General features: G+C 39.8%; 1 protein-coding gene across 2 annotated transcripts in view; it reads right to left on the minus strand.

The window, feature by feature from the left end:
- The window catches only part of ntrk3a (neurotrophic tyrosine kinase, receptor, type 3a), a 194,778-nt gene that overhangs the window by 84,791 nt on the left and 82,246 nt on the right, over nucleotides 1-27,741 (minus strand). The window contains exon 4 of one of the 2 annotated variants that reach the window (XM_058398039.1): nucleotides 20,083-20,151. The exons of the other annotated variant lie outside the window; for it this stretch is intronic. Coding sequence (XP_058254022.1) covers nucleotides 20,083-20,151 — 69 coding nt within the window. The remainder of the gene's footprint in view (nucleotides 1-20,082; nucleotides 20,152-27,741) is intronic. 2 annotated transcript variants of the gene reach the window in all.

Below are 27,741 nucleotides of genomic sequence, written 5' to 3' on the forward strand. Positions count from 1 at the left end.
AAGAAAGAAAGAAAGAAAGAAAGAAAGAAAGAAAGAAAGAAAGAAAGAAAAATTAGGGCTGAAAAGATTGGAGCTGGTGGATTCATAGACAGACAGACAGACAGACAGACAGACAGACAGACAGACAGACAGACAGACAGATAGATAGATAGATAGATAGATAGATAGACAGTCAGATAGATTGATAGAAAGATAGACAGATAAATAGACAGACAGACAGACAGACAGACAGACAGACAGACAGACAGACAGACAGACAGATAGATAGATAGATAGATAGATAGATAGATAGATAGATAGATAGATAGATAGATAGATAGATAGATCAAAGAAACATAGAACAAAGAAAAGAAAGAAGGAAGTGATAAAATGAATGTTTATTCCTAGTTCACATTTTAGTTACTTAATAAAAATATAAAGTTTTACAGTTAAATCTGTTTTATATCAAAGAACATTAATAAATGAAAAATCCAGCATTTAAATAGATGAGGTTTATTTTAAATGTATTTATTATCGTCTGTATTCATTAAACCTGGACTCTTTGGAAGACGGGGTCAAAGTGGGCGGGGTTTTCTCTTTCTCATGGAGTAAAGCTGATTGTGGTTAGAAAACTGGGTGTGCTTTCACAGTAGCCATGTGTTTTGTTTTGTTTTGTTTTGTTTTGTTTTTTTACACCAGTTTGTTAGCTTTTTAGCTACGTTAGCCTCCCAGCTCCATGGAGAATAAAGAGCAGTTCACTTCTGTACACTTTTTCAGCCAACTTATTTCACCAAGATGCCCTGGTATGTCTGACATTTAGCTTTTTTTTTACCGAAATTGCTGCTTTAGCATTGGCTTAGCACAGAGCTTAACTATTTCATTAGCAAACATGAATAAAACATCTGATTAGCCTTGTGGAAGGTCAACTAGAGGACAGGAGGATTGGAGACTTGCCTGAGTCTAGCATCGACCTGTGTGTTAGCCATGCATTAAACATGTGCTTGCACTTCAGCCACGGATGGAAAAGATTTCCAATATGAAAGTATTGAGAATAAAACCAAAAAAATAATAACCTTCTCACCCTAAACTTATTAGTCTCTCTGTCCAGATTCATTTTCATTAGTGTCCTTGCTGGTGTCTTTGCATAAATAATTAGCTGCTTGTGCGAGTGTGTACAGTTTACGGTACGTTCCCCCGAGGTCTCCAGACTCGCCTCGGAAATGTCAGCTATATGTATAGGATAATGAGCTGGTAAAGTCCCTGTACTTACTGAAATCCCTGCTCTGTGCTAACAGCCCTTCAATTAACACCTTGCACAGAGACAGAGAATAAACACTAAGCTATGATTAGTCAGTGTAGCTAACAGCAGTAGCCCTGGTGACCATCCATCACACAGATACAGATTTATCCATTATTTCTTTGACTTAATCCACACCACTATGTATGATGTACACTGTGTACTTTTCAGCTAAGTTTTGTCTAACATTTGTATTCTTATTCGTCAATTCGCTAACTAGCTCGAGGTGCACATTTAAGATTAGTTAGCAAGGCTAAGTACCATAATGTCTTACAGCCACCTATTCGAAGGCACATAGAAAAGATTATTACATATACTGCAGCTGTTTGAGGAAAGTGCAATTTAAAAGAAGTGTATCTGGGTTCTGAGGGTCTGATGTTCCTTTAGTGTGAAAGAAGAATTTGTGAAGGACTTCGGAAAAGAATGTCTATGGTCAGGGTTTCTTTGGAAAGTGTATTAAGGCTGGACAGGAATCTGACACCAGGAACTGGAAGACTCGGGAAACATGAAGCTCTAGGAAACAAAGAGAATGGAAACATAGAACCATGGAAACACCATGCCATGGAGTTATGGACCCCCTGAAACACTGTGGCCTGGGAACCAAAGGGAATATGAACATGGGACCTTGGAAATATAATGCCCTGGAAACACAAGACCTTGGACACATGGAGCTCTGGGAAACAAATCAAATGGGAAAATAAGACCCTGAAACATCATGCTGTGGGGACATAGAACCCCTGAAACATTGTGCCCTGGGAACACAATAGCCAGGAAACACTGAACCAAGTGAACAATGCAATAAAGGATAAAAATGTGAATCTCTGAAAATGGTGACCTGGCAAAACAGGTTCCTGGAAGCAAGGAACCCAGGAGAACTGTGTCCCGGGAAATTTAAACTGTACATGGAACATGGAACCATGGTCACAATGTGCCCAGGAAACATGGGATCCTGATAAACTGTAGTATAGGACCATAGATACATTATAGAATGGCCTAGAATAGGCTTATAAACATAGAATCCTGGAGAATGATGACCTGGAAACAAAACTGTTTCTGGGAAGACTTCCTGAGACTGGGAAGACAGAAACTAGGAGCAATTGGGTAAGAGCACAAAAGACAATATGGTGGAATATGGTACACTTGGAACAATGGAAACGTGGCTCCCTGTGAAAAGACAGAAGCCTGGTAACATATATGTCTTCAGTGAGCAAACATCGGGACCTGAGCAAATGGTATGATCCTGGTTATGGCAATGGGAAAATGACGCAGTGAACAATCCTGAGAATGTAGAGCCACTGGAATGTAAAGCAAACACATGGTCTTTTGACCACAAGATCTGGACTTAGCTATACAGGACCATGGACATATATGACTCTGGGAACATACAGAAGGTCACTTGGAGATATGGGACATTTGGAATTATATAGCTGTAGAATCACAGGGGCATGGAAATATACAACACTCGGAGTATAGAGCAACTGAAATGCAGAACACTGGGGAAATGGGATTATTTGGGAACACAGGACCAAGGATACATAGAGTCATGGGATCTTATGACTCAGGAAACATATTATTGGAATGATAAAGCTGTAGAGATACAGAAAAATGGAGATATGGAGATCTCTGGCTTTGTAGCTCCATAGGGTGTATAGAACCCTGGGCATAGTATATTCCTGTTGGATGTCTGACCATGGGAATATTTGGGTATTGTGGATTTACACAAACATGGAAAGATGGGAACATTTCCTAGGAAGTGTGAGAAAAACAATATAGGGCTGTGAGAACGTTGGGAGTCTTAGGCATTGGGAATGTTGAGAACAATTTGGGAAGAAAGAACTCTGGAAACATACAGAAAATATCTAGGAATGTTGTATATAGCTGTACAGACCCAGGGACAGGGAAATATCCATCCATCCATCTATCTATTTTCTACACTGCTTTTCCTACTGGGAACCTGAAGTCTATCTCATGAGACTCAGGGCCCAAGGCAGGGAACACCCTGGACAGGATGGCAGTCTATCACAGGGCACAATCACACACACTCACACACTGTGGATAATATAGACAAGTCTACCATGCATGTCTCTGACCTGGTGAAGGAAAGCAGAATACCTTGAGGAAACCCCTAAGGTATGGGGAGAACTCCACACACACATGGCAGAGGCAGGAATTAGACCCCCAACTCTGGAGAAGTTATGCAGATGTGCCCACCCCACCCCCCACCCCCCATACACACACACACATGGAAATATATATCCTGGAAATAAAGCAGCAGAGGAATGTACAGTAGCTCAATGGGAACAGAGGACAATGGGATTATACGGCTGTAATGATATATAGGACAATGGGAATACCCTGGGAACGCTGAGCCATGGGAACACTGAGTTGATGCTTCCAGAAAAATGTTAATGAGCCCACAGAGAACTGTGAGCACACAGAATAACACTGAGAACATAGGACCATCTCATTATGGACCACCTCCTCCTCCTCCTCAAAAAAAAAAAACAGACCAGGTGTAGATTTTTTACTGACTGAAACCAATATACGATTTTGTGTTTACGAGTGTGTGTGTGAAACCGTTAGCCTGGCTACTAAAGCTGCTTTAAATGGACATGTAGTTTCTTCTTTTCATTATTACTGTCTGTAGATGTTTATATTCATCTCCAGGTCAGAATTTAATGTTAAAAATGTTGTTTATTTGTTTGTTTGTATTTAAGGAAACCTAGCACAGATGTTTATTCATATTATTGTCATATTTCAATGTTTATTACTGTCAGATCTGAAATATTCATACATGCAATAACATAAACCACAGCAAGCTCATCTCCTCTGCAATGCAGGTTTCATTTATAAAACAATAACCTACACAGGGAATAGCAACCAAAGCAAGGGTCATGTGACACAGGCCAAAGGTCATGCCTTGTGTGGGCATGATACACGAAGCCAGATTACACACAAAAACTAAACATCAGTAGCAATCCCCATGCTAATGCTGATTATTACTACAACAGCGTTGGCTTGTGTAGAGTCATACAGTGTGTGTGTGTGTGTGTGTGCATGTGTGTGCATGCGTATGGACCTTGCTGAGATAATAAACCCCATGTGGAGAATGTCACGTCGCTCAGGATTGTTCTTCCACTCAGCTTTCCAGCATCGTTAGTCTGATCCCACATGAGAAGGCTCTGTTTAATCATGCCATAATTACACATTTAGCTCCCAGTAGTCATCGGAATCTAATTATCAATCAAACTGCATGTCACACACGTACACACACACACACACACACACACACAGACACACAAAATCAATCGACTAGAGGAATAAAAAAAAAAAGTGTTTACCACCGAACCCCACAATACACCAGTGTGAGATGTCACAAACTGCATTTCTGAGGAGAATAAATACTCAACAAACAGACGCTCAAGAAAACAAACGAGCAAAACACCGTGTCAAAGATGTCAATATTTTCAGAAAATAGATTTTCCCTCAACAAGGATGAATTACACACCGATTCTCCAAACAGGACGAGTTTACTTCTAGACTTCGAGATCTTGGACACGACTTTCTCCATTTCTGTTCATAACGACTTATCCTTCCAGGAACTCTTCTGACCATTAGCCACGCCCATTTTCCGACTTTACAGCATCTGCGTTTGCTGTTTGTTTCTAATCCCTTTGTCTCTTCCTCGATCTCATGATTATTGTGTTTCCGTCTTTTCTCAGTCAGACTGATTTCACACAGTGGTGATTTTGACTAACTGGTCTCATCTCACCTGCATGTTGGATTTTGCCTCGGCTCATTGGATTGTTTGCTTGTCTTTTTTTCGCCATTGAAAGCTGTTGGATATGAAATCCTGCGTAAATCACTGCTTCTTGGTTCTGATGAGGATACTAAAAGATTACGTCAACCTTCACAGATTTTAACATCGGACTGCGCTGCTCCGAGTGAGTGCATCACTCACAAATATGTCAAAAAAAGCAATCTTCTTTTCTTCTCTAATGAAAACGGCAGATGAGCCGATAGACGGATGAATCTGGAATGACTGACAGCTGTGTAGACTCTTGTGAAGACTGAGGTACTCGAACTTACTCAAAGGTGAGTGCAGGAGAGATGGAAAATATCAAGACATGCATATGTAAATGTCTGTTTCAGACCTGAAAACCTTCAGAAATTACGCTCTGGAGCTGCTCACTTTCACAACAGAGCACAGAACCACATCATCAGATAGAACCATGTTATCAGACAGAACCACGCCATTAGACGGAACCATGTCATCAGACAGAGCCACACCATCAGACAGAATCATGCCATCAGACAGAACCATGTCATCAGACAGAACCACGCCATCAGACAGAACCACGTCATCAGACAGAACCATGTCATCAGACAGAACCACGTCATCAGACAGAACCATGTCATCAGACAGAACCATATCATCAGACAGAACTATGCCATCAGACAGAACAATGTCATCAGACAGAACCATGCTGTCAGACAGAACCAGGCCATCTTATTCTCTCCCTAATTAAAATTCCAGAGGAGCCAATCAACCTATAAATCCAGAATGATTGACAGCATGAGGCATGGCACCATCCTCACTCTCTCTCTCTCTGTGTCTCTCTCTCTCCATCTCTCTCTCTCTCTGTAAATGGAGGTTTTTTTAAACTAATATGTATCATTTAACTAAGTGTCATTAAACTATATAAAAGTATAAAGTATATAAATGTATTTACATTTACATTTCTGGCATGTGGCAGACTCACTTATCCAGAGTGACGTACAAGAGTGCTTTGAAGTCTCTATCAATGAAAACATTAACACTGTAGCTAGTTTAAATGCTTCAGGAAGAGGAAGGTCTTCATCCGGCGTTTGAAGACAGTCAGTGACTCAGCTGTTCGGACATCTATGGGAAGTTTATTCCACCACCTCGGTGCCAGAACAGAGAAGAGTCTAGATGTATATCTACCTTTTACCCTGAGAGATGGTGGGACCAGTCCAGCAGTGCTAGTAGATCTGAGGAAACGAGATGCAGTGTGAGGAGTAATAAGAGCTTTGAGGTAAGAGGGTGCTGGGCCATTCTTGGCTTTGTAGGCAAGTATCAGTATTTTGAATCTAATGCAGCTGATGAAGCCAGTGGAGGAGCACAGCAGTGGGGTGGTGTGGGAGAACTAAGGAAGGTTGAAAACAAGTCACACAGCTGCATTTTGGATCATTTGCAGAGGCTGAATTGCATTCAGAGGTATATTTATTAGCAACAAAACTGAAATGTTTCCAGAAATAACCAGAAAACCTCACTTAACCTCACTTGCGTGGGGGGTGGGATGGGGAGGGGTATGACATTGTGTCAAATCTAACACTTTATGAATAATTTGAACAGCACCTAAAATTTGACAGTGATTTAAAACGCTTTGTTTGCTTTGCTCACTTGTGCTGGTCAGAAGCCACTCATGGTTTCAGGAGGGGTATTAAAAACACGATTTATAAAATAATAACACAGAAAATGTACCTTTATCTTTCATTCTGTTTCACACTGAACTCACACTCACCCAGTTCTACTGTCTTATAAGGCCACAACTTTGTTTTTATTTAACTAGTTACTTATAAATATACTAAAAGGCAAGAATTGACCTGGTAAAATACAAATGTGTTCTTGTCTGAATGTCAACTGAACTTCCCTGTATTATTCGCTTTGTGTCACGGAAAATGGAGAATGTTAAGAGTTTATTAACGTGAACCACAGTCTATCTGTGGATGTTCAACAGTCGATAAGAAATACGAGAGAGAGAGAGAGAGAGAGAGAGAGAGAGGGGGAGAGAAATGAAATAGGCCCACAATCGAGTGCCAAAACACTTTAAACTAAATGAAAATTAGGAAGATTTATTATATAAATGTATCTATTATGTTTTTACTTTTTTAATCTTTACTGTGGTTATTTGATCAGGTTAAAGCAATACACAAACAAAAATTACGGAACTGGATCTTATTCCACATTTTACTGGAATGTCACTGTTATTTATCATATAGATGGAATTTCAGCACCACGGACAGCAGCTACGATAGCAGCTACCAGAACAGAGCTGGAGTCAAGCGTCAGGCGTCAAGTGTCAGGCTCTCACAGCCGGGAATCAGGGACAATGTCAAGTGTTTAAAGGAAGAAAAAAAAAAAACATGGAACGCCAGCAGCAAAGCCAGGGAAAATGCTAGGTCTGCTGTGTTTGCATGAACCCTGCTCCTTTCGCTCTGAGATTCCCCACGGAGAGGCTACAGGAAGTCGCTCTGCCCCGCTGAAGCGGAACCTCTGGCACGGTCACACACCTGGAGCACCAAACAAATTCACCACGAAATTCACCACCTGCTGAAGTTCACCAGCGCTGTGCTCTCACTGAGTCACCTTTCTCTATTATTAGGCCACAGAATTCTGTCCTACTGCATTATTAGATGTCTGGGAGCACGATAACTCCATTCTATCTCTCTTAGTTGGGACATTTTATTCTGTCGCACTGCTGGGTTGAAATTCTATTCTGCAGAATTATTCAGCCACATGTTTCTATCTTTTTTGCCATATTAGGCCAGAAAATGCTATACTCCTCTCTTCAAAGGGCATAGAATTCTATTTTTCTGCCTTATTAGGTTATGTAATTCAGTTACACTGTCATGACAGATTATAGAATTCCTTTCATACTGGTGCATAGAATTCTATTCAGCTGCATTATTCGGTCCTGTCATTCTAACTTAAGAAGCCATGTAATCCTATTCTATTGTCTTATTCAGGCATAGACTGATTCTATTCGACTGCTGTATAGTGCCATGTATTTTACTAATTCTATTATGTCGCTATTATGGGGTAAAGAATTCTATCCAGGCGCTTTATCGGGCTACGTAATTCTATTTTGTTTCCACCTTAAGTTATACAATTCTGTTTTGCACTTTTAATCTTTTAGGGTATAGAATTCTATTCGGCTGCCTTAGCAGGTCACGCAATTCTATTTTGTTCCCTTATTAAGTTATACAATTCTATTTTGGATTCTATACCTCTTATAGGGTATAGAATTCTATTCAGCCACCTCATTGGGTCATGCAACTCTAAACCATTAGAGCACAGAATTTTATTTCATTGTCTAATTACGATATGGAATTCTATTCGGCTGCCTTACAGGGTCATGTAATTCTATTATGTTGCCCTATTAGGTTGTGCAGTTCTATTTCACTCTTTTATTAGGATATTTGATTCTATTTGGCTACCACATGGATTCATGCAGTTCTATTATCACCTAATTCTATTCAGCTGCCTTACAGGGTCATGTCATTCTCGTCTGTTGCATTACTTAGTCATAGAATTTCATTTTTCATTTTCATCATGTTTGCGTAAGGGTTTGTGTTCTGTTGCTTTGTGAGATTTCATTCTACTCTTGTTAGCTTGTTCGCTCAGTGAATGTTTTTCTCCTGCTCTGGGAATGCACATGATCTCCTGTTCATCATGTCATTCAGGAGGTGACTTCCAATACTGAATTCTATGTTATTACCATATAAGGGCATAGGATTTCAGCTTGTTCAGGTGCACATGCACATCCGAGGGCTGCTGCTTGTTAGCATGTTGGCTAATTGTTTGAGAAGTGTGAGTGTGATTAAAGGAAAAGATGTTAGGGTTGTGAGTTAGGCACTGCAAGGTGTCCAGCTCCATGTGAATCAGTAAACAGCAGTGGTGTTAGCACTCATTAGCACGCAGGTGTTAGACATTAGCCAAATGGAGCTAAAGCTCGGGATCCAAACCACCAATTTACACAGCAAGAGAAAGTGTGCTTTTTTTCACACTGAGCTGGAAATGTAACAACACACACACACACACACACAAAGTTTTGCTTGTTTACTTCAAACTATAATGAGATATGTGGAGGAATAATGCTGCCAAAAACGGCTGAAATGACTAACACTGAGATTTTAGCTGATGATGGTGATGATGATGGTGGTGGTGGTGATGATGATGATGATGATGATGATGATGTGACTTAATTAGGATTCTGCAGTAATTACTCAGCTGGATGTATTCAGCAGCGTGTGTGCTGGAGGGATGTTGAAGTTTTCTCAGTGTGCAAGCGGGAGTGGGAAGTCATTTAAAAACCTATTTTATTTAAAAATAAAATGCAGAACAAAAAATATTTATGTTTTAGTTCAAAACTTAAACTCTGACTATCTGAAATGCCAAAATCGAAAGGATTACTACAAACAAAAAAATCATAAGCCATAAAAATTGTTTTGTATTATCATAAGATACAGCAAAAATAAATGGAAAATAAAGAAATGCACTTAGAGAAAAAAATTATTTCACAGAAAAATGAGAGTTTTTATATTGTTTTAGTTTCATTTTAATTCATTCTTTGATTGTATGACTGTTTAATAAAAGTGTTGCCAGATCCAGAGTGTCCCTGTAGAATTTATTTATTTATTTATTTATTTATTTATTTATTTATTCATTCATTCATTCATTCATTCATTCATTCATTCATTCATTTATGGGAACTGGGTATACCCTGTGTACAGAACCAAGCAAATAAAAACCAACAAATAATAAGATAAATAATAATTTTAAAAAATTGTCATAGAATTCTATTCTGCTGCTTAATTATTTTATTCGCTTATGAGTTCTATATTGCCAGATCCACCAATTTCCTGAAGAATATCTCTCTTAAATCTGCAAAGTAACTTGAGGGTTTTTTTGTGCTTTGTTGCATAAAACTACTTGAACAGTTGAAATCACAGGATTCTTTTTTTGAAACTCCTCCCAGACACAAAAGTAGGAATTTTCTCCGAGTTCTGTGCTCATGTTCCACACGTGAAGGAAGATGGATTTGTCTGAATGCGCATTTTAATGATGTCACACGAATCTTTCACAAATCTGCATGATGTTGAAAAAAAAAAAATACAGACGTTCCTCAGAATATCGCAGAGTTCGCTTGGATATACGTTTATGTCTATGATTGCAAAATCGTGGAATCCTGGAGGGACTGATGGAGATATTCTGATATGAAATAAAGCTCATGGATGTGACTGGGTTTTTTTTTTAGCACAAACTCTGCTGCATTTCGCCTCCTAACATTTCTCCTGAATTATTCAACTATTCTCCCTACGATCAACAGGAAGACACATGTTTACACACACACACACACACACACACACACACACACACAGCCTGTATAACAAGATATATGCTGTAATATTGATCTCAGCATGTTGATGAGAGTGTGGATGAGAAGGAGGGTGTGGATGCAGATAAGGCTGTGGATATGTATAAGGATGTGGATGATGTTCAGGATGTGGATGAAGATGAGTGGGGATGAGGATGTGGATGAGTATGAGGACATGGATGAGGTTGAGGATGAGGATATGGATGAAGATGAGGGTGTGGGAGAGGATGAAGATGTGGATGAGAATGTGGATGTGCACGAGGATATGAGTGGGGATGAGGATGTGGATGAGTATGAGAACATGGATGAGGTTGAGGATGACGAGGTAGATGAGGGTGTGGATGAAGATGAGAATGTGGATGAGTATGAGGACATGGATGAGGTTGAGGATGACGAGGTAGATGAGGGTGTGGATGAGAAGGTGAATGAGGATAGGGATGAGGTTGAGGAGGTGGATAAGGATGAGAATGTGGATAAGGTTGAGGATGAGGTTGAGGAGGTAGATGAGGGTGTGGATGGGAATGTGAATGAGGACAGGGATGAGGTTGTGGATGAGTATGAGGATGTGGATGGAGGAGAATGTGGATGAGGATGTGGATGAGGTTGAGGACGGGGAGGTAGATGAGGGTGTGGATGGGAATGTGAATGAGGACAGGGATGAGGTTGTGGATGAGTATGAGGATGTGGATGAGAATGTGGATGGAGGAGAATGTGGATGAGGATGTGGATGAGGTTGAGGATGAGGGGGTAGATGAGGGTGTGGATGGGAATGTGAATGAGGATAAGGATGAGGATGTGGATGAGGTTGAGTATCAGGATGTAGATGAGGGTGTGGATGAGGTTGAGGATGAGGGTGTGGACGAGGATGAGGATGAAGGTGTGAGTCACTGGGGGTCTCCAGTGTCAGAGGTGAAGCTTACATTTTCAGACACCATGCACAGAACATTACTTGTAACTCTAAACAGTTAAAAAGCACATTTCATCTATTAAATCATAAGAAATAGAAGCAAAACTGCTGTGTGCGTAAAGAGGAATAATAACATGCTCTAATAATGTCTTTAATCCTATAAAAACTATTCATTTTTCTTCAATTTAAGGCTCCTTTGTGGATACTAAGTGTGATAAAAGAGGATTTACTTCACGTAGAGAATTGTGAAGTTTAATTATGAGAGAAGCAGGGTGGTGAGAAAATGAGCTGCAGTGAAAAAAGGAGCTTTAACGTTTATTTGATCTGATGCTTATCACGGAACTTTAATGTTTCTTTTAAAAACCGCTAAACATTTTACTCTTTAACCTGAGGCTCGTTTTTTCCCCTTAAATCAAAGTCAAGCGTTTTAAAAAGTTCATGTACGCTGGCGTAATATGAAATGATGAAAGAAAAAAAAATAATCAGGAAGAAAAATACCTAAAGATCTGAAATGTTCTTTTTCTGTTCCTGTGTAGATACGAAGAAGCTTTTTAAAACCAGACAAAAATGCAGTTAAGACCAAGATTAAAATACTGCAGCCAATTATGTGAATTCGAATAATGCAAATAAATTAATATATATATATATATGTTGATCAATCTATAAATAAATAAATAAATAAATAAAAAATCTTGAAGGCAGAAAGTGGAAACTTTTCATTTCTTCACGTCTCAAAGTGTTTAAAGCGTCTGATCCTGCTGCTGCTGCTGCTGCTGAGAGACTCCTGGGCTCTGGGTATTTATTTAAAGCCCCAGGATTAGATAAAGGTCAACAGATCTGAACAATCCTGTCTGATATCTGCTGCCTTTGTGTCTCTGGCTGTAAACGAGCTCGTATCCGTATCCTCCCAGTGGAAACCTACGAGTGTGTTGTTCTTCACACAACATGCCGGAGATCAGATCACTGAGACCAGCACCGCTTCATCCTCGCTGCTTATCTAACCACTGCACACCAACAGATAGATAAATAAATGAATGAATAAATAAATAAATAAATAAAAACTTTTTTTTTGTGTATATTTAAATATACATTTAAATATTTATTATTATTAATAATAATAATAATAATAAAAATAATAAAAAAGAAAATAAAGAAGAATTACAGACATTTACAGACAATTACAGCAGTGAGAGAGTACACACACATCAGTGTGTGTTTGTGTGTGAGAGAGGACACATCAGTGTGTGTTTGTGTGTGAGAGAGGACACATCAGTGTGTGTGTGTGTGTGAGAGAGGACACATCAGTGTGTGTTTGTGTGTGAGAGAGGACACATCAGTGTGTGTGTGTGTGTGAGAGAGGACACATCAGTGTGTGTTTGTGTGTGAGAGAGGACACATCAGTGTGTGTTTGTGTGTGAGAGAGGACACATCAGTGTGTGTTTGTGTGTGAGAGAGGACACATCAGTGTGTGTTTGTGTGTGTGAGAGAGGACACATCAGTGTGTGTGTGTGTGTGTGAGAGAGGACACATCAGTGTGTGTTTGTGTGTGTGAGAGAGGACACATCAGTGTGTGTGTGTGTGTGAGAGAGGACACATCAGTGTGTGTTTGTGTGTGAGAGAGGACACATCAGTGTGTGTTTGTGTGTGGGAGAGGACACATCAGTGTGTGTTTGTGTGTGAGAGAGGACACATCAGTGTGTGTTTGTGTGTGAGAGAGGACACATCAGTGTGTGTTTGTGTGTGAGAGAGGACACATCAGTGTGTGTTTGTGTGTGAGAGAGGACACATCAGTGTGTGTTTGTGTGTGAGAGAGGACACATCAGTGTGTGTTTGTGTGTGAGAGAGGACACATCAGTGTGTGTTTGTGTGTGAGAGAGGACACATCAGTGTGTGTTTGTGTGTGAGAGAGGACACATCAGTGTGTGTGTGTGTGTGAGAGAGGACACATCAGTGTGTGTGTGTGTGTGTGTGTGTGTGAGAGAGGACACATCAGTGTGTGTTTGTGTGTGAGAGAGGACACATCAGTGTGTGTGTGTGTGTGTGAGAGAGGACACATCAGTGTGTGTGTGTGTGTGTGAGAGAGGACACATCAGTGTGTGTGTGTGTGTGTGTGAGAGAGAGGACACATCAGTGTGTGTGTGTGTGTGAGAGAGGACACATCAGTGTGTGTTTGTGTGTGTGAGAGAGGACACATCAGTGTGTTTGTGTGTGTGAGAGAGGACACATCAGTGTGTGTGTGTGTGTGTGTGTGTGTGAGAGAGGACACATCAGTGTGTGTGTGAGAGAGGACACATCAGTGTGTGTGTGTGTGTGTGAGAGAGGACACATCAGTGTGTGTGTGAGAGAGGACACATCAGTGTGTGTGTGTGTGTGTGAGAGAGGACACATCAGTGTGTGTGTGAGAGAGGACACATCAGTGTGTGTGTGAGAGAGGACACATCAGTGTGTGTGTGTGTGTGAGAGAGGACACATCAGTGTGTGTGTGTGTGTGTGTGTGTGTGAGAGAGAGGACACATCAGTGTGTGTGTGTGTGTGAGAGAGGACACATCAGTGTGTGTGTGTGTGTGTGAGAGAGGACACATCAGTGTGTGTGTGTGTGTGTGAGAGAGGACACATCAGTGTGTGTGTGAGAGAGGACACATCAGTGTGTGTGTGAGAGAGGACACATCAGTGTGTGTGTGTGTGTGTGAGAGAGGACACATCAGTGTGTGTTTGTGTGTGAGAGAGGACACATCAGTGTGTGTGTGTGTGTGTGAGAGAGGACACATCAGTGTGTGTGTGTGTGTGTGTGTGAGAGAGGACACATCAGTGTGTGTTTGTGTGTGAGAGAGGACACATCAGTGTGTGTGTGTGTGTGTGAGAGAGGACACATCAGTGTGTGTGTGAGAGAGGACACATCAGTGTGTGTGTGAGAGAGGACACATCAGTGTGTGTGTGTGTGTGTGAGAGAGAGGACACATCAGTGTGTGTGTGTGTGTGTGTGAGAGAGGACACATCAGTGTGTGTGTGAGAGAGGACACATCAGTGTGTGTGTGAGAGAGGACACATCAGTGTGTGTGTGTGTGTGTGAGAGAGAGGACACATCAGTGTGTGTGTGTGTGTGTGTGAGAGAGGACACATCAGTGTGTGTGTGTGTGTGTGTGATGAGTTTGTGTGAAATAAACAGCAGAAAATGAGGATTTGGTTCAACTCTGGAAATGAGAGCGCTTTGTGGCTCAATTTTCTCCTCTCTCCATTACTCGCGCTCATTTCTCGCCCATTTTCTCTCTCATTCTCAATCACACTGTGTGTGTGTGTGTGTGTGTGTGTGTGTGTGTTTCTGACTGAGAACACACTGTGCACATCTGCGCTACTGATTTAACAGTCTGGATTTTTTTTCTCCTTGTGTTTTTGCTTTCGTGTTAGAAATCAAACTGGAGAGTGCTCTGGGTTTCAGTCAGTGGATTTTCCTGACCTTGGCCTTCTGGACCAGCACCTGGGTTCTCTCAGTGTGTGTGTGTGTGTGTGTGTGTGTGTGTTCATTTTCCACTCTGTAAAGCCATAAAACATGAACAGCTATAGTCTTTTTCTTGCTTATTCTTTTTTGTTTTTAATTTTCATTTTAGTTTTATCTTTAAGTTGAGAAACAGCATTTAAAAAAAAGTATCAAAAACTCATTAAGCTCTAGAACCCTTAATGGTTCTTTTACTTAGAACTCAAAACACAAACAGTGGAAGGTTTCTTTAAAACAAATTGATTTCTATTTTCTTCAGTGACTTGATTTTGTTCAACTGAATGCAACTGATAAAAAGTTTCCCTTTTAGAAAAGGTTCCAAAGAGAACCTTTTTCTGAACACTAAGAACCCTTAACTTCCCAATTAACCCCATAATGAACCCTCGAAGAAAGCTCGAAGGACCAGAGCTGAATGAACGCCTGACAGAGATCATGTGGAGTCGGTAACATACACTTAATCTGCAAAATACACACACTCTTAGAACATCAGGGCTCTTCAAGGGTTCTTTAATGCTTTCATGGATAATAAGGGTTCTTGGCTTCCAAAATAAGTGGTTGGAACCGTTATAGATAAGAAAACACTTTGTTGTAGAGTTCTACACAGATGTTCCACTACACAGAAGGACAACTGGGGTTTGTCAGGATTCTGTAGTTAGTGGTTCTACGTCTCCTAAAGTAGCATTAGCATGGAACCCTTTCTGATGGAGAAGTCTCTCTCTCAGGCTTCTATATAAAACCTTGAAAAGTTTCTCCAGACAGGCAACTGAAGAACTTTTCCACATTTAACCTTTTGTGTATGTGCTTGTTGTTCTGTAGAACAAAGAACCCTTTCTGATATGAAAACACTCTGCTATATGCTATAGTGTACCACATAGAACCTTCAATCACCTCTAGAGAGATAACTGAAGAATCCATACTGCTCCAATGCATCAGACTTTAAAGTTCATTAGTCTCCTAAAATGGCTCTAGTCTGGACCCATTTCTACAGAGAAACACAGTCAAAGGGTTCTACATGGAAACTTAAAAAAAAGGAGAACCTCTGTAGGGTTCCAGAGGGAACAGTTCTGCAAGTGTGAACTGAAAAGTTGTGATGAAAATGTACACACTGATTCTAAAATAAAACACATATCAGAAATGCACACACACACACACACACACATTCCTCACATATCTGACAGGTTCTTGGATGTTCTCCAGGGAGGTTCTAACACATCTTCATGCTGATAATTGAGCCGGAGGTTGTGTCTCTCTGCCCTCCATTACTGTGTGTGAAGTTGTTTATTCGTCTCTCCGTTCACTTGACTGACAGCTGTGAAGGACTGAAAGGTCTCGAGACACTCAAACAGCCGCGAGGGGAAACAGAGACATTTTAAACACCGCCAGAACCCAAAGAATGTGAGGGCTAACAAGAACCCTGAACACTTCAGCAGACAGAAAACACTAACACAATATTAGTCACACTGCTCCAAGAGAATTCACTGACAAAATCTAGCCAGTGACAGAAAGCTAGCAAGTGACTGAACGCTAGCAAGTGACAAAATCTAGCAAGTGACAGAAATCTAGAAAATGACAGAAAGCTAGCAAATGACAAAAACTAGCAAATGACAGAAAGCTAGCAAGTGACAGAAAGCTAGCAAGTGACCGAACGCTAGCAAGTGACAAAATCTAGCAAGTGACAGAAAGCTAGAAAATGACAGAAAGCTAGCAAGTGACAGAAAGCTAGCAAGTGACAGAAAGCTAGCAAGTGACAAAAACTAGCAAGTGACAGAAAGCTTGCAAGTGACAGAAAGCTAGCAAGTAACAAAATCTAGCAAGTGACAGAAAGCTAGCAAGTGACAGAAAGCTTGCAAGTGACAGAAAGCTAGCAAGTAACAAAATCTAGCAAGTGACAGAAAGCTAGCAAGTGACAGAAAGCTAGCAAGTGACAGAAAGCTAGCAAGTGACAAAAACTAGCAAGTGACAGAAAGCTTGCAAGTGACAGAAAGCTAGCAAGTAACAAAATCTAGCAAGTGACAGAAAGCTAGCAAGTGACAGAAAGCTAGCAAGTGACAAAAACTAGCAAGTGACAGAAAGCTTGCAAGTGACAGAAAGCTAGCAAGTAACAAAATCTAGCAAGTGACAGAAAGCTAGCAAGTGACAGAAAGCTTGCAAGTGACAGAAAGCTAGCAAGTAACAAAATCTAGCAAGCGACAGAAAGCTAGCAAGTGACAAAAACTAGCAAGTGACAGAAAGCTTGCAAGTGACAGAAAGCTAGCAAGTAACAAAATCTAGCAAGTGACAGAAAGCTAGCAAGTGACAGAAAGCTTGCAAGTGACAGAAAGCTAGCAAGTAACAAAATCTAGCAAGCGACAGAAAGCTAGCAAGTGACAGAAAACTAGCAAGTAACAGAAAGCTAGCAAGTGACTAAATCTAGCAAGTGACAAAAACTAGCAAGTGACAGAAAGCTAGCAAGTGACAGAAAGCTAGCAAGTGACAAAATCTAGCAAGTGACAGAAAGCTTGCAAGTGACAGAAAGCTAGCAAGTGACAAAATCTAGCAAGTGACAGAAAGCTGGAAAATGACAGAAAGCTAGCAAGTAACAAAATCTAGCAAGTGACAGAAAGCTAGCAAGTAACAAAATCTAGCAAGTGACAGAAAGCTAGCAAGTAACAAAATCTAGCAAGTGACAGAAAGCTTGCAAGTGACAGAAAGCTAGAAAATGACAGAAAGCTAGCAAGTAACAAAATCTAGCAAGTGACAGAAAGCTAGCAAGTAACAAAATCTAGCAAGTGACAGAAAGCTAGCAAGTGACAGAAAGCTTGCAAGTGACAGAAAGCTAGAAAATGACAGAAAGCTAGCAAGTAACAAAATCTAGCAAGTGACAGAAAGCTAGCAAGTAACAAAATCTAGCAAGTGACAGAAAGCTAGCAAGTAACAAAATCTAGCAAGCGACAGAAAGCTAGCAAGTGACAGAAAACTAGCAAGTAACAGAAAGCTAGCAAGTGACTAAATCTAGCAAGTGACAAAAACTAGCAAGTGACAGAAAGCTAGCAAGTGACAGAAAGCTAGCAAGTGACAAAAACAAGCAAATGACAGAAAGCTAGCAAGTAACAAAATCTAGCAAGTGACAGAAAGCTAGCAAGTGACAAGAAACTAGCAAAGTCAGGAAACTAGCGTGTCAAATGCCAATTAACAAAACACTAACAAGCAACAAAACTAACAAATAATGGAATACTAGCAAATACACTAAACTAGCATGTAACAAAAAACGATCAAGCTAAAGCAGATTACTGAATAAAAGCAAACCTAGCATCAAAAGCTAACTTAATAAGAATAAAAATATATACAGGGAGTGAAAGCAAACCACAAACTAGCCTAGCAATCAAAAACTAATACATTCATAAAAAAGCTAACCTAGCAAACAAAAGCTAATCTAGCGAGTGAAAGCTAGCCTACTGTGCTAACTCGATCAATTTCTGCTGGCTACATTTAGAATAAATGAGCAGAAATGAGTCAAGAAGCAGGCTGTCAATCAAGACTGATTATTAAATCACAAAGCCACGCCCACGAGGACAGCTCTCACATAAATAAATACATTTATTTGATGCTTTTTCCTAATCATTAATGAGTTAATGGAGTGGAAGCTGTTGTTTTTAACGCACTCAGGCTAGCGCACTCAGCACGAGGTCGCGCTCTTCTCGGACACGACAGCGTTATTAATGTCTTTACTTTAAGGACGATGAAATAACGTATATTTCTCACCAACGTCTCCGTCCCCTCAGAGATGGTGATAAAGGACACGCTAACCCAGTGGAGGAGAGGAATCTGCTCCTCTGAGGAACATGTCCTGCTTCCTGCACTTAAAATACCACGCTGAGTCTATTCCCTCCACACACACACACACACACACACACACACACGAGGCTGAACTCTGCTGATCTTAGAGAACATACATGTGCTGATTCTGCTAAAGGCTGCAGGAGAAGATGAAAAGATTTCATTTGGTTCTTACAGACTTCTGATTGCAGACGTGTTTCATAACCACAATATTCATTTTAATAAATTCTGACAAGCAAAGGCCACACCTCCTTCACTATGATTGACAGCTACATTTAACATACCTCCCTGCACTAGGACTGTCAGTTGTAGAAGCCACACCTCCTTTACTGTAACTGACAGATTCACGAATCATGGCATTCTCACTAGTACTGACAGGTAAAGAGGCCACGCCTCCTTTATTAATAATGATGCCACGCCTGCTTGACTGGGACTGGAGTGCAGGTGTAGGGGCCACAACTGTTTTACTATCAGTTACATGTGCACAGGTCACGCTTTTACTGGGAAAGAAAAGTGCACAAGCCACACCTTCTCCACTGAGACTGACAGGTACACAAGCCACACCTTCTCCACTGAGACTGACAGGTGCACAAGCCACACCTTCTCCACTGAGACTGACAGGTGCACAAGCCACACCTTCTCCACTGTGACTGACAGGTGCACAAGCCACACCTTCTCCACTGAGACTGACAGGTGCACAAGCCACACCTTCTCCACTGAGACTGACAGGTGCACAAGCCACACCTTCTCCACTGAGACTGACAGGTGCACAAGCCACACCTTCTCCACTGAGACTGACAGGTGCACAAGCCACACCTTCTCGACTGTGACTGACAGGTGCACAAGCCACACCTTCTCCACTGAGACTGACAGGTGCACAAGCCACACCTTCCCCACTGAGACTGACAGGTGCACAAGCCACACCTTCCCCACTGAGACTGAAAGGTACACAAGCCACGCCTTCTCCACTGAGATTGACAGGCGCACAGGCCACGCCCCTGCTTCAATTAGAGAAGCTACAGCTTTTTCACTGAGGATAATAATGCCAAGTTCACACTTTTTCACAAATACTGGCAGGTGCAAAGGCCACGCCTCCTTCACCAGGTGTGTTTTACATTTTATTCACTCACACACTTCCTGATGAAATGAAAAGTTGTCTGAGGAGTTAATGCAGAATTATTGACACTTTTGATGAGCACACACACACACACACACACACTCCATTCAACTGCACAATGAGAAAGAGTGTTACAAAAGTAAAATCAATACTGACAAGTGGTGCGTGTGAAACACTCACACAAACGCACACACACACACACACACACACAGACAGAGACAGAGATACAGAAAGAGAGAGAGAGAGAGAGAGCGAGAGAGAAGGAGGAAAAGAAAGCCAGACGTCACTTACAGATCGATAAGCTGCAGATTCTGGAAAAGCTGCCAGGAAAGAGTAGTCAGAGGGTTCTTGGATAAATTTCTGCAGGAAAGAGAGAGAAAAAGAGAGAGGAAGTGATTTTAGCGAGAGTGTGTGTGCGACAGTGTGATGAAGAGAACACTGGGGACGTAAACAACACTGGGCTGCGAGGGGAAAACTGCTGCCTCGACAGCACAATAAACACACTTGGCTATTTTCAAAGCAACAAATTAAATGGAGGCTGCGAAGGTTTCGGGCTCCTAAAAGCAGGAAATTTAATCCAATAGAAGAGACGGAGATAAGACGCGTTTCCATCAGCGAGCTGCTACACTGCGCTGAAAAATGGCTCCTGATGCTCCCCGCGCTCACCGCCGCTCAGGCCTGGAGGAAAATACACCACGATACTGCTGTTTAAAATGGATTATTTAATGAAAAATCAAACGTACACAATATCCCTCTCAGCCCAAATGGAGTCAATTAACCAGGACATCATCCAGAGCCAGAAAAAAGAAATTCTCAGAACCAGAACCCAAATTCAGAAGAAAAAAATTAGACCAAGTAGCGAATATTTATTTATTTATTTATTTATTTATTTATATTATTTATATTATTTACTTAACCCTTCTGTTTGTTTATAATTGAATTTTTTTTTATTTTATGTTTTTTTTATGTTATTTTATTTAACCTCTGGATAAGGATAACTTTTTTTTTTATTTAAAATATTTATTCGTTTATTTTATAAAAAATAAAATTATATAATTTGAGTTACCTTTTTATTATTCTATTTTTTTTTACTTGGTTTTATTATAATATCACCACTGTTATCAGTTGCATTATTCACCTTTTTTACTATCTTATTTTATTTTGCATTATATAACTGCATTTAAAACTGAAGATTGCTGGTATTATTATTATTATTATTATTATTATTATTATTATGCACTTTTACATTTTAGATCTTATTAGATATGGACTTTATTTTGTTTTTAAACCAATCAGCAGGGACCATAATAATTTTTCTATGCTTTTGTAAAGCTGCTTTGAGACAATGTCCATTGTTAAAAGCTCTATACAAATAAATTAAATTAAAATTGAATGGACTAATAGATCATACACACTTTGTACAATTCTTTCTCAGTAACATGAAAGCTTTTTTTATTTGTTTCTCTTATTAACTTGCAGAGAGCGATATGTTCGAGGTCCTGTTAGCGTACACACGCCTTGGACCGGGAGTTTGTTTTTTTCTAAACTGTAGAGTTTACTGACTCGTTTCAGTGATTCGATCTTCACCACGCTCCTGCGCTGTGGCGTAAACTCACACGTGAATGCCCGAGAGTTCTTCTTTATTCCCAGCGCTAGCGGTTGTTGATTAGCTAAGATGGCATTAATAATGAAGCCGGTTCATTCGGCGAAGCACGAAATGTCTAATATTCAGAATTAATGTGTTTGCTGAAGGCTGCAGCCGTGTCCCGGGTGACATCTGGGTCAGGTTCATACGGTAGAGGAAAAGCAGCCACTGTTACTAATGCAGCTCGTGGTTGAGCGGACTCAGTTACCCACAATGCACTCCTGGGAAATCTGTGCAGTAAAGGAACTCATAATGGCAAAGTACAATAGCATAGGAAAAAAAAAAACTTTTGGAAATGTTGGGAAAGCACTTCAGGGGGTTTGGTGTGAAGTTTCGGAGCAGGAAAAAGATTTTCTGATTTATTGGTTTTGATCTGTTTACGCCACAAATAATGTTTTCTTCTTCATAAAAAGGTGTGTCTATAGTGTCAAGTGAAAGAATCATAACCTGTGTCTGTATCCGGCGTCAAAGCACAGGACAGAAACTTTAAAACAATCTGATATCAGAAAAGCGAGAAAACCAGTGAGTGTTGGGACAGAAAACACAAAAACACAGGAAGAAGTGCAGGCATCAGGAGAACAAACCAATGGCGGAAAAGGGGCGGAGTCAGGCTTGTTTATTAAAATAAACAAGGGCATATGAAGGACATCAAGAGTGCAAAAACCAAAAGGAACAGACTCAGCTATCATTTATCATCGTCTTATTTTAAGAGGTTATGTGAATATTTCTCCAATATTATTCACTACTTTACATTATCTTGTTATCTTAATTTATTATCTCACTAATAATTTATTATCTCACTATTTCAAAGGAATAACTTGCTATTCCATGATAAATGCATTAGTTTGCATTATTACCTTATTATCTTGTGTTTTCTGGTTATCTTGAGTTATCTCATTATTTCAAGCTGTTGTCTTGTTTGTCTTGATATTATTTGAATATTAGTATCAAAGTGCAGTTTTTCAGATCATAAGGAGTCTAGATGCTGCTTTAGTGGAATTTATATGCCTTAACATTTTAGCTAGTTTCAGAGCTTTAAACTATATCCCGAGATGCGTCCCTGCTCGTCTGAAAGCTGTTCTGCAGTGAGGTGCTAGCTGGAGATGAGATGATTGCGGTATCACACTAGAGCTAGTAGAAAAGCAGAGTAATGAGGAGTTTGTTGATTACTGTGCAGCATCTCGCCTGATAACCTCGGCTAACTCTGATAAACCCTTCTGCTTTGTCCATGTTGTGGGACAGATGCTAAAGCTCTCCTCCTGACACTGCTTCACACTTCAGCATCGCCGCCAGCTTGTTTCTATAGCAACATCAGAGTTCTCCTCACTGCTAACTGCTAGTGGCTAAGTTCTAAAAGCTAGCCATGCTGTAAGGACCAAATGATTCACATTCTCACACAAACAGAGTGGCAGCTTCAGTGCGCTCGCACTCGGCATGCCGTTCACTTCATTACATAGTTCATGAGATTAAAACTACATCCAGAGTAGTGGAGAGAGAGAGAGAGAAAGAGAGAGAGAGAGAGAGAGAGAGAGAGAGAGAGAGAGAGAGAAAGAGACACTTTTTTTTTGTTGCTAATTTTAGATACTGAAGTGTATAATAGAACAATGTTTTTTTTGTGGTATTTATTTGGGGTATATACACACTGATCAGGCATAACATTATGACCACTGAGAGGTGAAGTGAATAACACTGATGATCTCCTCATCATGGCACCTGTTAGTGGGTGGGATATATTAGGCAGCAAGTGAACATTTTGTCCTCAAAGTTGATGTTAGAAGCAGGAAAAATGGACAAGCGTAAGGATTTGAGCGAGTTTGACGAAGGGCCAAATTATGATGGCTAGACCACTGGATCAGAGCATCTCCAAAACTGCAGCTCTTGTGGGGTGTTCCTCTTTCTGCAGTGGTCAGTATCTATCAAAAGTGGTCCATGGAAGGAACAGTGGTGAACCGGTGACAGGGTCAAATTCCCCAGATCTCAGTCCAGTCGAGCATCTGTGGGATGTGCTGGACAAACAAGTCCGATCCATGGAGGCCCCACCTCGCAACTAAGAGGACTTGCTGCTGCTAACATCTTGGTGCCAGATACCACAGCACACCTTCAGGGATCTAGTAGAGTCAATACCTCGATCATTCAGGGCTGTTTTAGCAGCAAAAGGCAGTCCAACACAATATTAGCTAGGTGGTCATAATGTTATGCTTGATCAGTGTATTTGGGTATATATTTGGGGTATATGCTATATTTGTTTATCTGAGTGAATATATTTTGAGGCATTTATTTGAGGGCTTTTTTAGTGTATATATTTGGGGTATTTATTTAGCTATTTATTTTTAGTATATATTTTGGGGTGTTTATTTGAGGTATATATTTGTTTTTTAGTGTATATATTTAGAGTATTTATTTGTGGTATATGTTTTGGGGGTTTATTTGAGGTATTTATTTGTGGTATATAGTTGGAGTATATATTTCAGGTATTTATTTCAGGTGTTTATTTAAGGGTCTTTTATTATTATTATTATTATTATTATTATTATTATTATTATTATTATTTAAAATAAACCTGCTGTCACCAAACCCATGCTTTAGAGGAGAATGAAGATTTTTACACTAATTTATTACACTAATTATTATTATTATTATTATTATTATTATTATTTTTAAGCTTCTAAGAGAGTGCTAAAAGAAAAACAATTACAAAAGCAGAAGAAAAGCAAAGAAAGAAAGGAAAAATCGAGTAATTGGCTAACGGGAGAAAAATGAACATTAAAAAGACAAATATAATCAAAAGGAGAGAAAACTGAAAAAAAGAAAAAAGATCACAATTTTCTTTTCAGCAAGACAGAAACAGGAAAAAAAGGAAAGTGTACAGATTCACGTGAACTTTAGCCGTGAATTCCCTCAAGTCAGGAAAAACCTCCTCAGAAGAAAACTGACTGTTTGTCATGATGAATAGACTTTACCAACTTCTTGACGACTTAATGGCACATTGTTCTTTCTTTTCACTTCTTATTTAAACAGAGTCGCGTGCCGGTTTTTATCCTGCGGCTTCACCGAGCTTGAAAAAACAAACAGAATAAAAACATCACTCATAGACGAGAGATAAAAAAGCGAACAGCGTTAATCAGGGAAGAGCGAGCGTCGTGAGCGGAGGAGTGTGGGAATCTTTTCTTTCCCCAGAGGAAGTAAAAGCTTCCTTTCAAACTGTCAAAGAGACGAAATCAATTAGCGAGACGGCTGGGACAGAGCAAGAGAGAGAGAGAGTGAAAGAGAGAGAGAGAGAGAGCAGCCTGGTATAGCTGTAAAAATTATTCAGTAACCTGGACACCACTGAGTAAATTTACTGGAAGCTTTTTCAGGAGCAGATTTATGCAGTGTGTAAAATGGCTCCCTACTCCCTACTCCCTACTCCCTACAAAGTGCAAATTAAGATTCTTCCCCAGGCTTCATTAGCTGCTGCAGTGCATTATGGGATTTCTGGAGTGTTATTTTTTGTTTGTTTTTTAGGAATTTCAAAATATCTACCATTTTCACCCTTACATCAGTATCCTGTGCACTACCACATTCCTTACACTCCGGGACTCCGTACTACAGCATTCCATACAATTCACTATTCCATACAATTCAGTTTTCCATACATTTCAGCATTTCATACAATTCACTATTCCATACAATTCAGTTTTCCATACATTTCAGCATTTCATACAATTCCGTATTCTGTACACTACAGCATTCCACACAATTCAATACACTATAGCATTCCATACACTACAGCCTTCCATACAATTCACTATTCCATACACTACAGCATTCCATACAATTCAATACACTATAGCATTCCATACACTACAGCATTTCATACAATTCCGTATTCTGTACACTACAGCATTCCACACAATTCAATACACTATAGCATTCCATACACTACAGCATTTCATACAATTCCGTATTCTGTACACTACAGCATTCCACACAATTCAATACACTATAGCATTCCATACACTACAGCATTCCATACAATTCACTATTCCATACACTACAGCATTCCATACAATTCACTATTCCATACAATACAGCATTCCACACAATTCAATACACTATAGCATTCCATACACTACAGCATTCCATACAATTCACTATTCCATACACTATAGCATTCCATACAATTCACTATTCCATACACTACAGCATTCCATACAATTCACTATTCCATACAATACAGCATTCCACACAATTCAATACACTATAGCATTCCATACACTACAGCATTCCATACAATTCACTATTCCATACACTACAGCATTCCATACAATTTACTATTCCATACAATACAGCATTCCACACAATTCAGTATTCTATACAATTCAGTATTCCATACAATTAGCATTCCACACAATTCATTACACTACAGCATTCCATACAACTCAGTATTCCATACAATTCAGTATTCCATACAATTAGCATTCCACACAATTCACTACACTACAGCATTCCATACAACTCAGTATTCCATACACTACAGCATTTTATACATTGCATCATTCCATGCAATTCACTATTTCATACAAATTCAGCATTCCTTACACTTCAGCATTCCATACAATTCACTATTCCATACACTGCAGCATTCCTTACAATTCAGCATTCCATGCTATTCACTATGCAATTCACTATTCCATACAAGTATTATATTCCATACGTCAGTATTCTCTACACTATAGCATTCCATACACTTCAGTATTCTTTACCCTTCAGTATTCCGTACACTGCAGTATTCTCTATACTCCGGTATTCCATCCACTATGGTATTCCTTACACTTCTGTACACTTTACACTTCAAGCTGTTTCTTACTCTACAGCATTCCCTACACTCCTTTAATCCTGATCACTCCGTATTCCAGACCTGGCAGCATTCTGTACACTACAGCATTCCATAAAATTCAGTATTTCAGACACTTTGGTATTCTGCACACTTCATACACTTCTCTTTTCATACACTACCGCGTTCCATACAATTCAGTATTCCGAACACGCCATTATTCTTTAGTATTTAGTGCACTACAGTATTACTTACGCCTTAATATTCTGCACACTTCCGTATTTTCCCTACACCACAACAATCCATACACTCCAGTATTCAGTACACTTCAGAATTCCAAACAATTTAGTATACAAGCATTTCCACGCTCCAGAGACGTTACTGTATCTGCACTCTTCAGCATTTCACACACCCCAGGCTTCAGTACAATTCACTATCCCATACAGTACAAACCAGCATTCCCTACTCAGTAAAATCAGTATTCCGTGTTCGTATTCCAAACATTCCCTGTTATTTTACACGACTCTGTATTTAAAGTGTAGATTTCCGAGCAGAGTTTGAAGCGTGAAGATGAAGATGAGCTTCATTATAAACCACGTCTGGAACAGCTAAAACCTGGAAGATCCACAACCCAAATACACAACCGCCGTCTAAACACACAAACACCTTCAGCTGTCATTCAACACACATACACACACACACACACACACACACAACAACAAAGCCCTGCTATAAAAAATAGATGTTTGTATGAATTTTTCACCAGACTATTAATGCAACATCCATTTATCAAACACATCTCCAAGGTCAGCGCAGTTTTTATCCAAAGGGGGAAAACTAAAAAGAGCTCTGTCTCTCCTTCCCTTCCCATCATCCATCTCTCTCTCTCTCTTTCTCTCTGTAGCGCTCTGTTTACTCTGTTCAGACGAGGTTTCGTCCTCCACGCTCGCCTGCCTTCGACAGCTGTCTGTTATTCACGCCTTTTTGTGTGTCCCAGATCCTGTTCTCTGCCTCAAACCCTGAAATGCTCCCTGCTTTAAAAATAAATATAAATAAAAAAAGATAGAGAAAAAGAAACACGGAGCGCTCGGATGTTTAGGAAAGTGAAGGCACAGTGGAGTTTATTCCATTCTCCACATTATCAGGAATGTTTCCAAACATATTCGATGTTGTTTCCTTATTTCCTTATTTATTCTTACCAAAGATAATGTTTTTTATTACTTAATAATAAAATAATAATTCATTCATTCTATAGTATAAATTTACATTTCTGGTATTTGGCAGATGCCCTTATCCAGAGTTTCTTATATATATATATATATATATATATATATATATATATATATATATATATATATATATATATATATATATATATATATATATATATTTTTATCTCATTTTATACAACTGAAGGTTAAGGGCCTTGCCCAAGGGCCCAGCAGTGGCAGCTTGGTGGATCTGGGATTTGAGTTCACCACCTTCTAAT

Source organism: Hemibagrus wyckioides, linkage group LG08 (assembly GCF_019097595.1).
Source record: "Hemibagrus wyckioides isolate EC202008001 linkage group LG08, SWU_Hwy_1.0, whole genome shotgun sequence".
Taxonomy (NCBI): Eukaryota; Metazoa; Chordata; class Actinopteri; order Siluriformes; family Bagridae; genus Hemibagrus; species Hemibagrus wyckioides.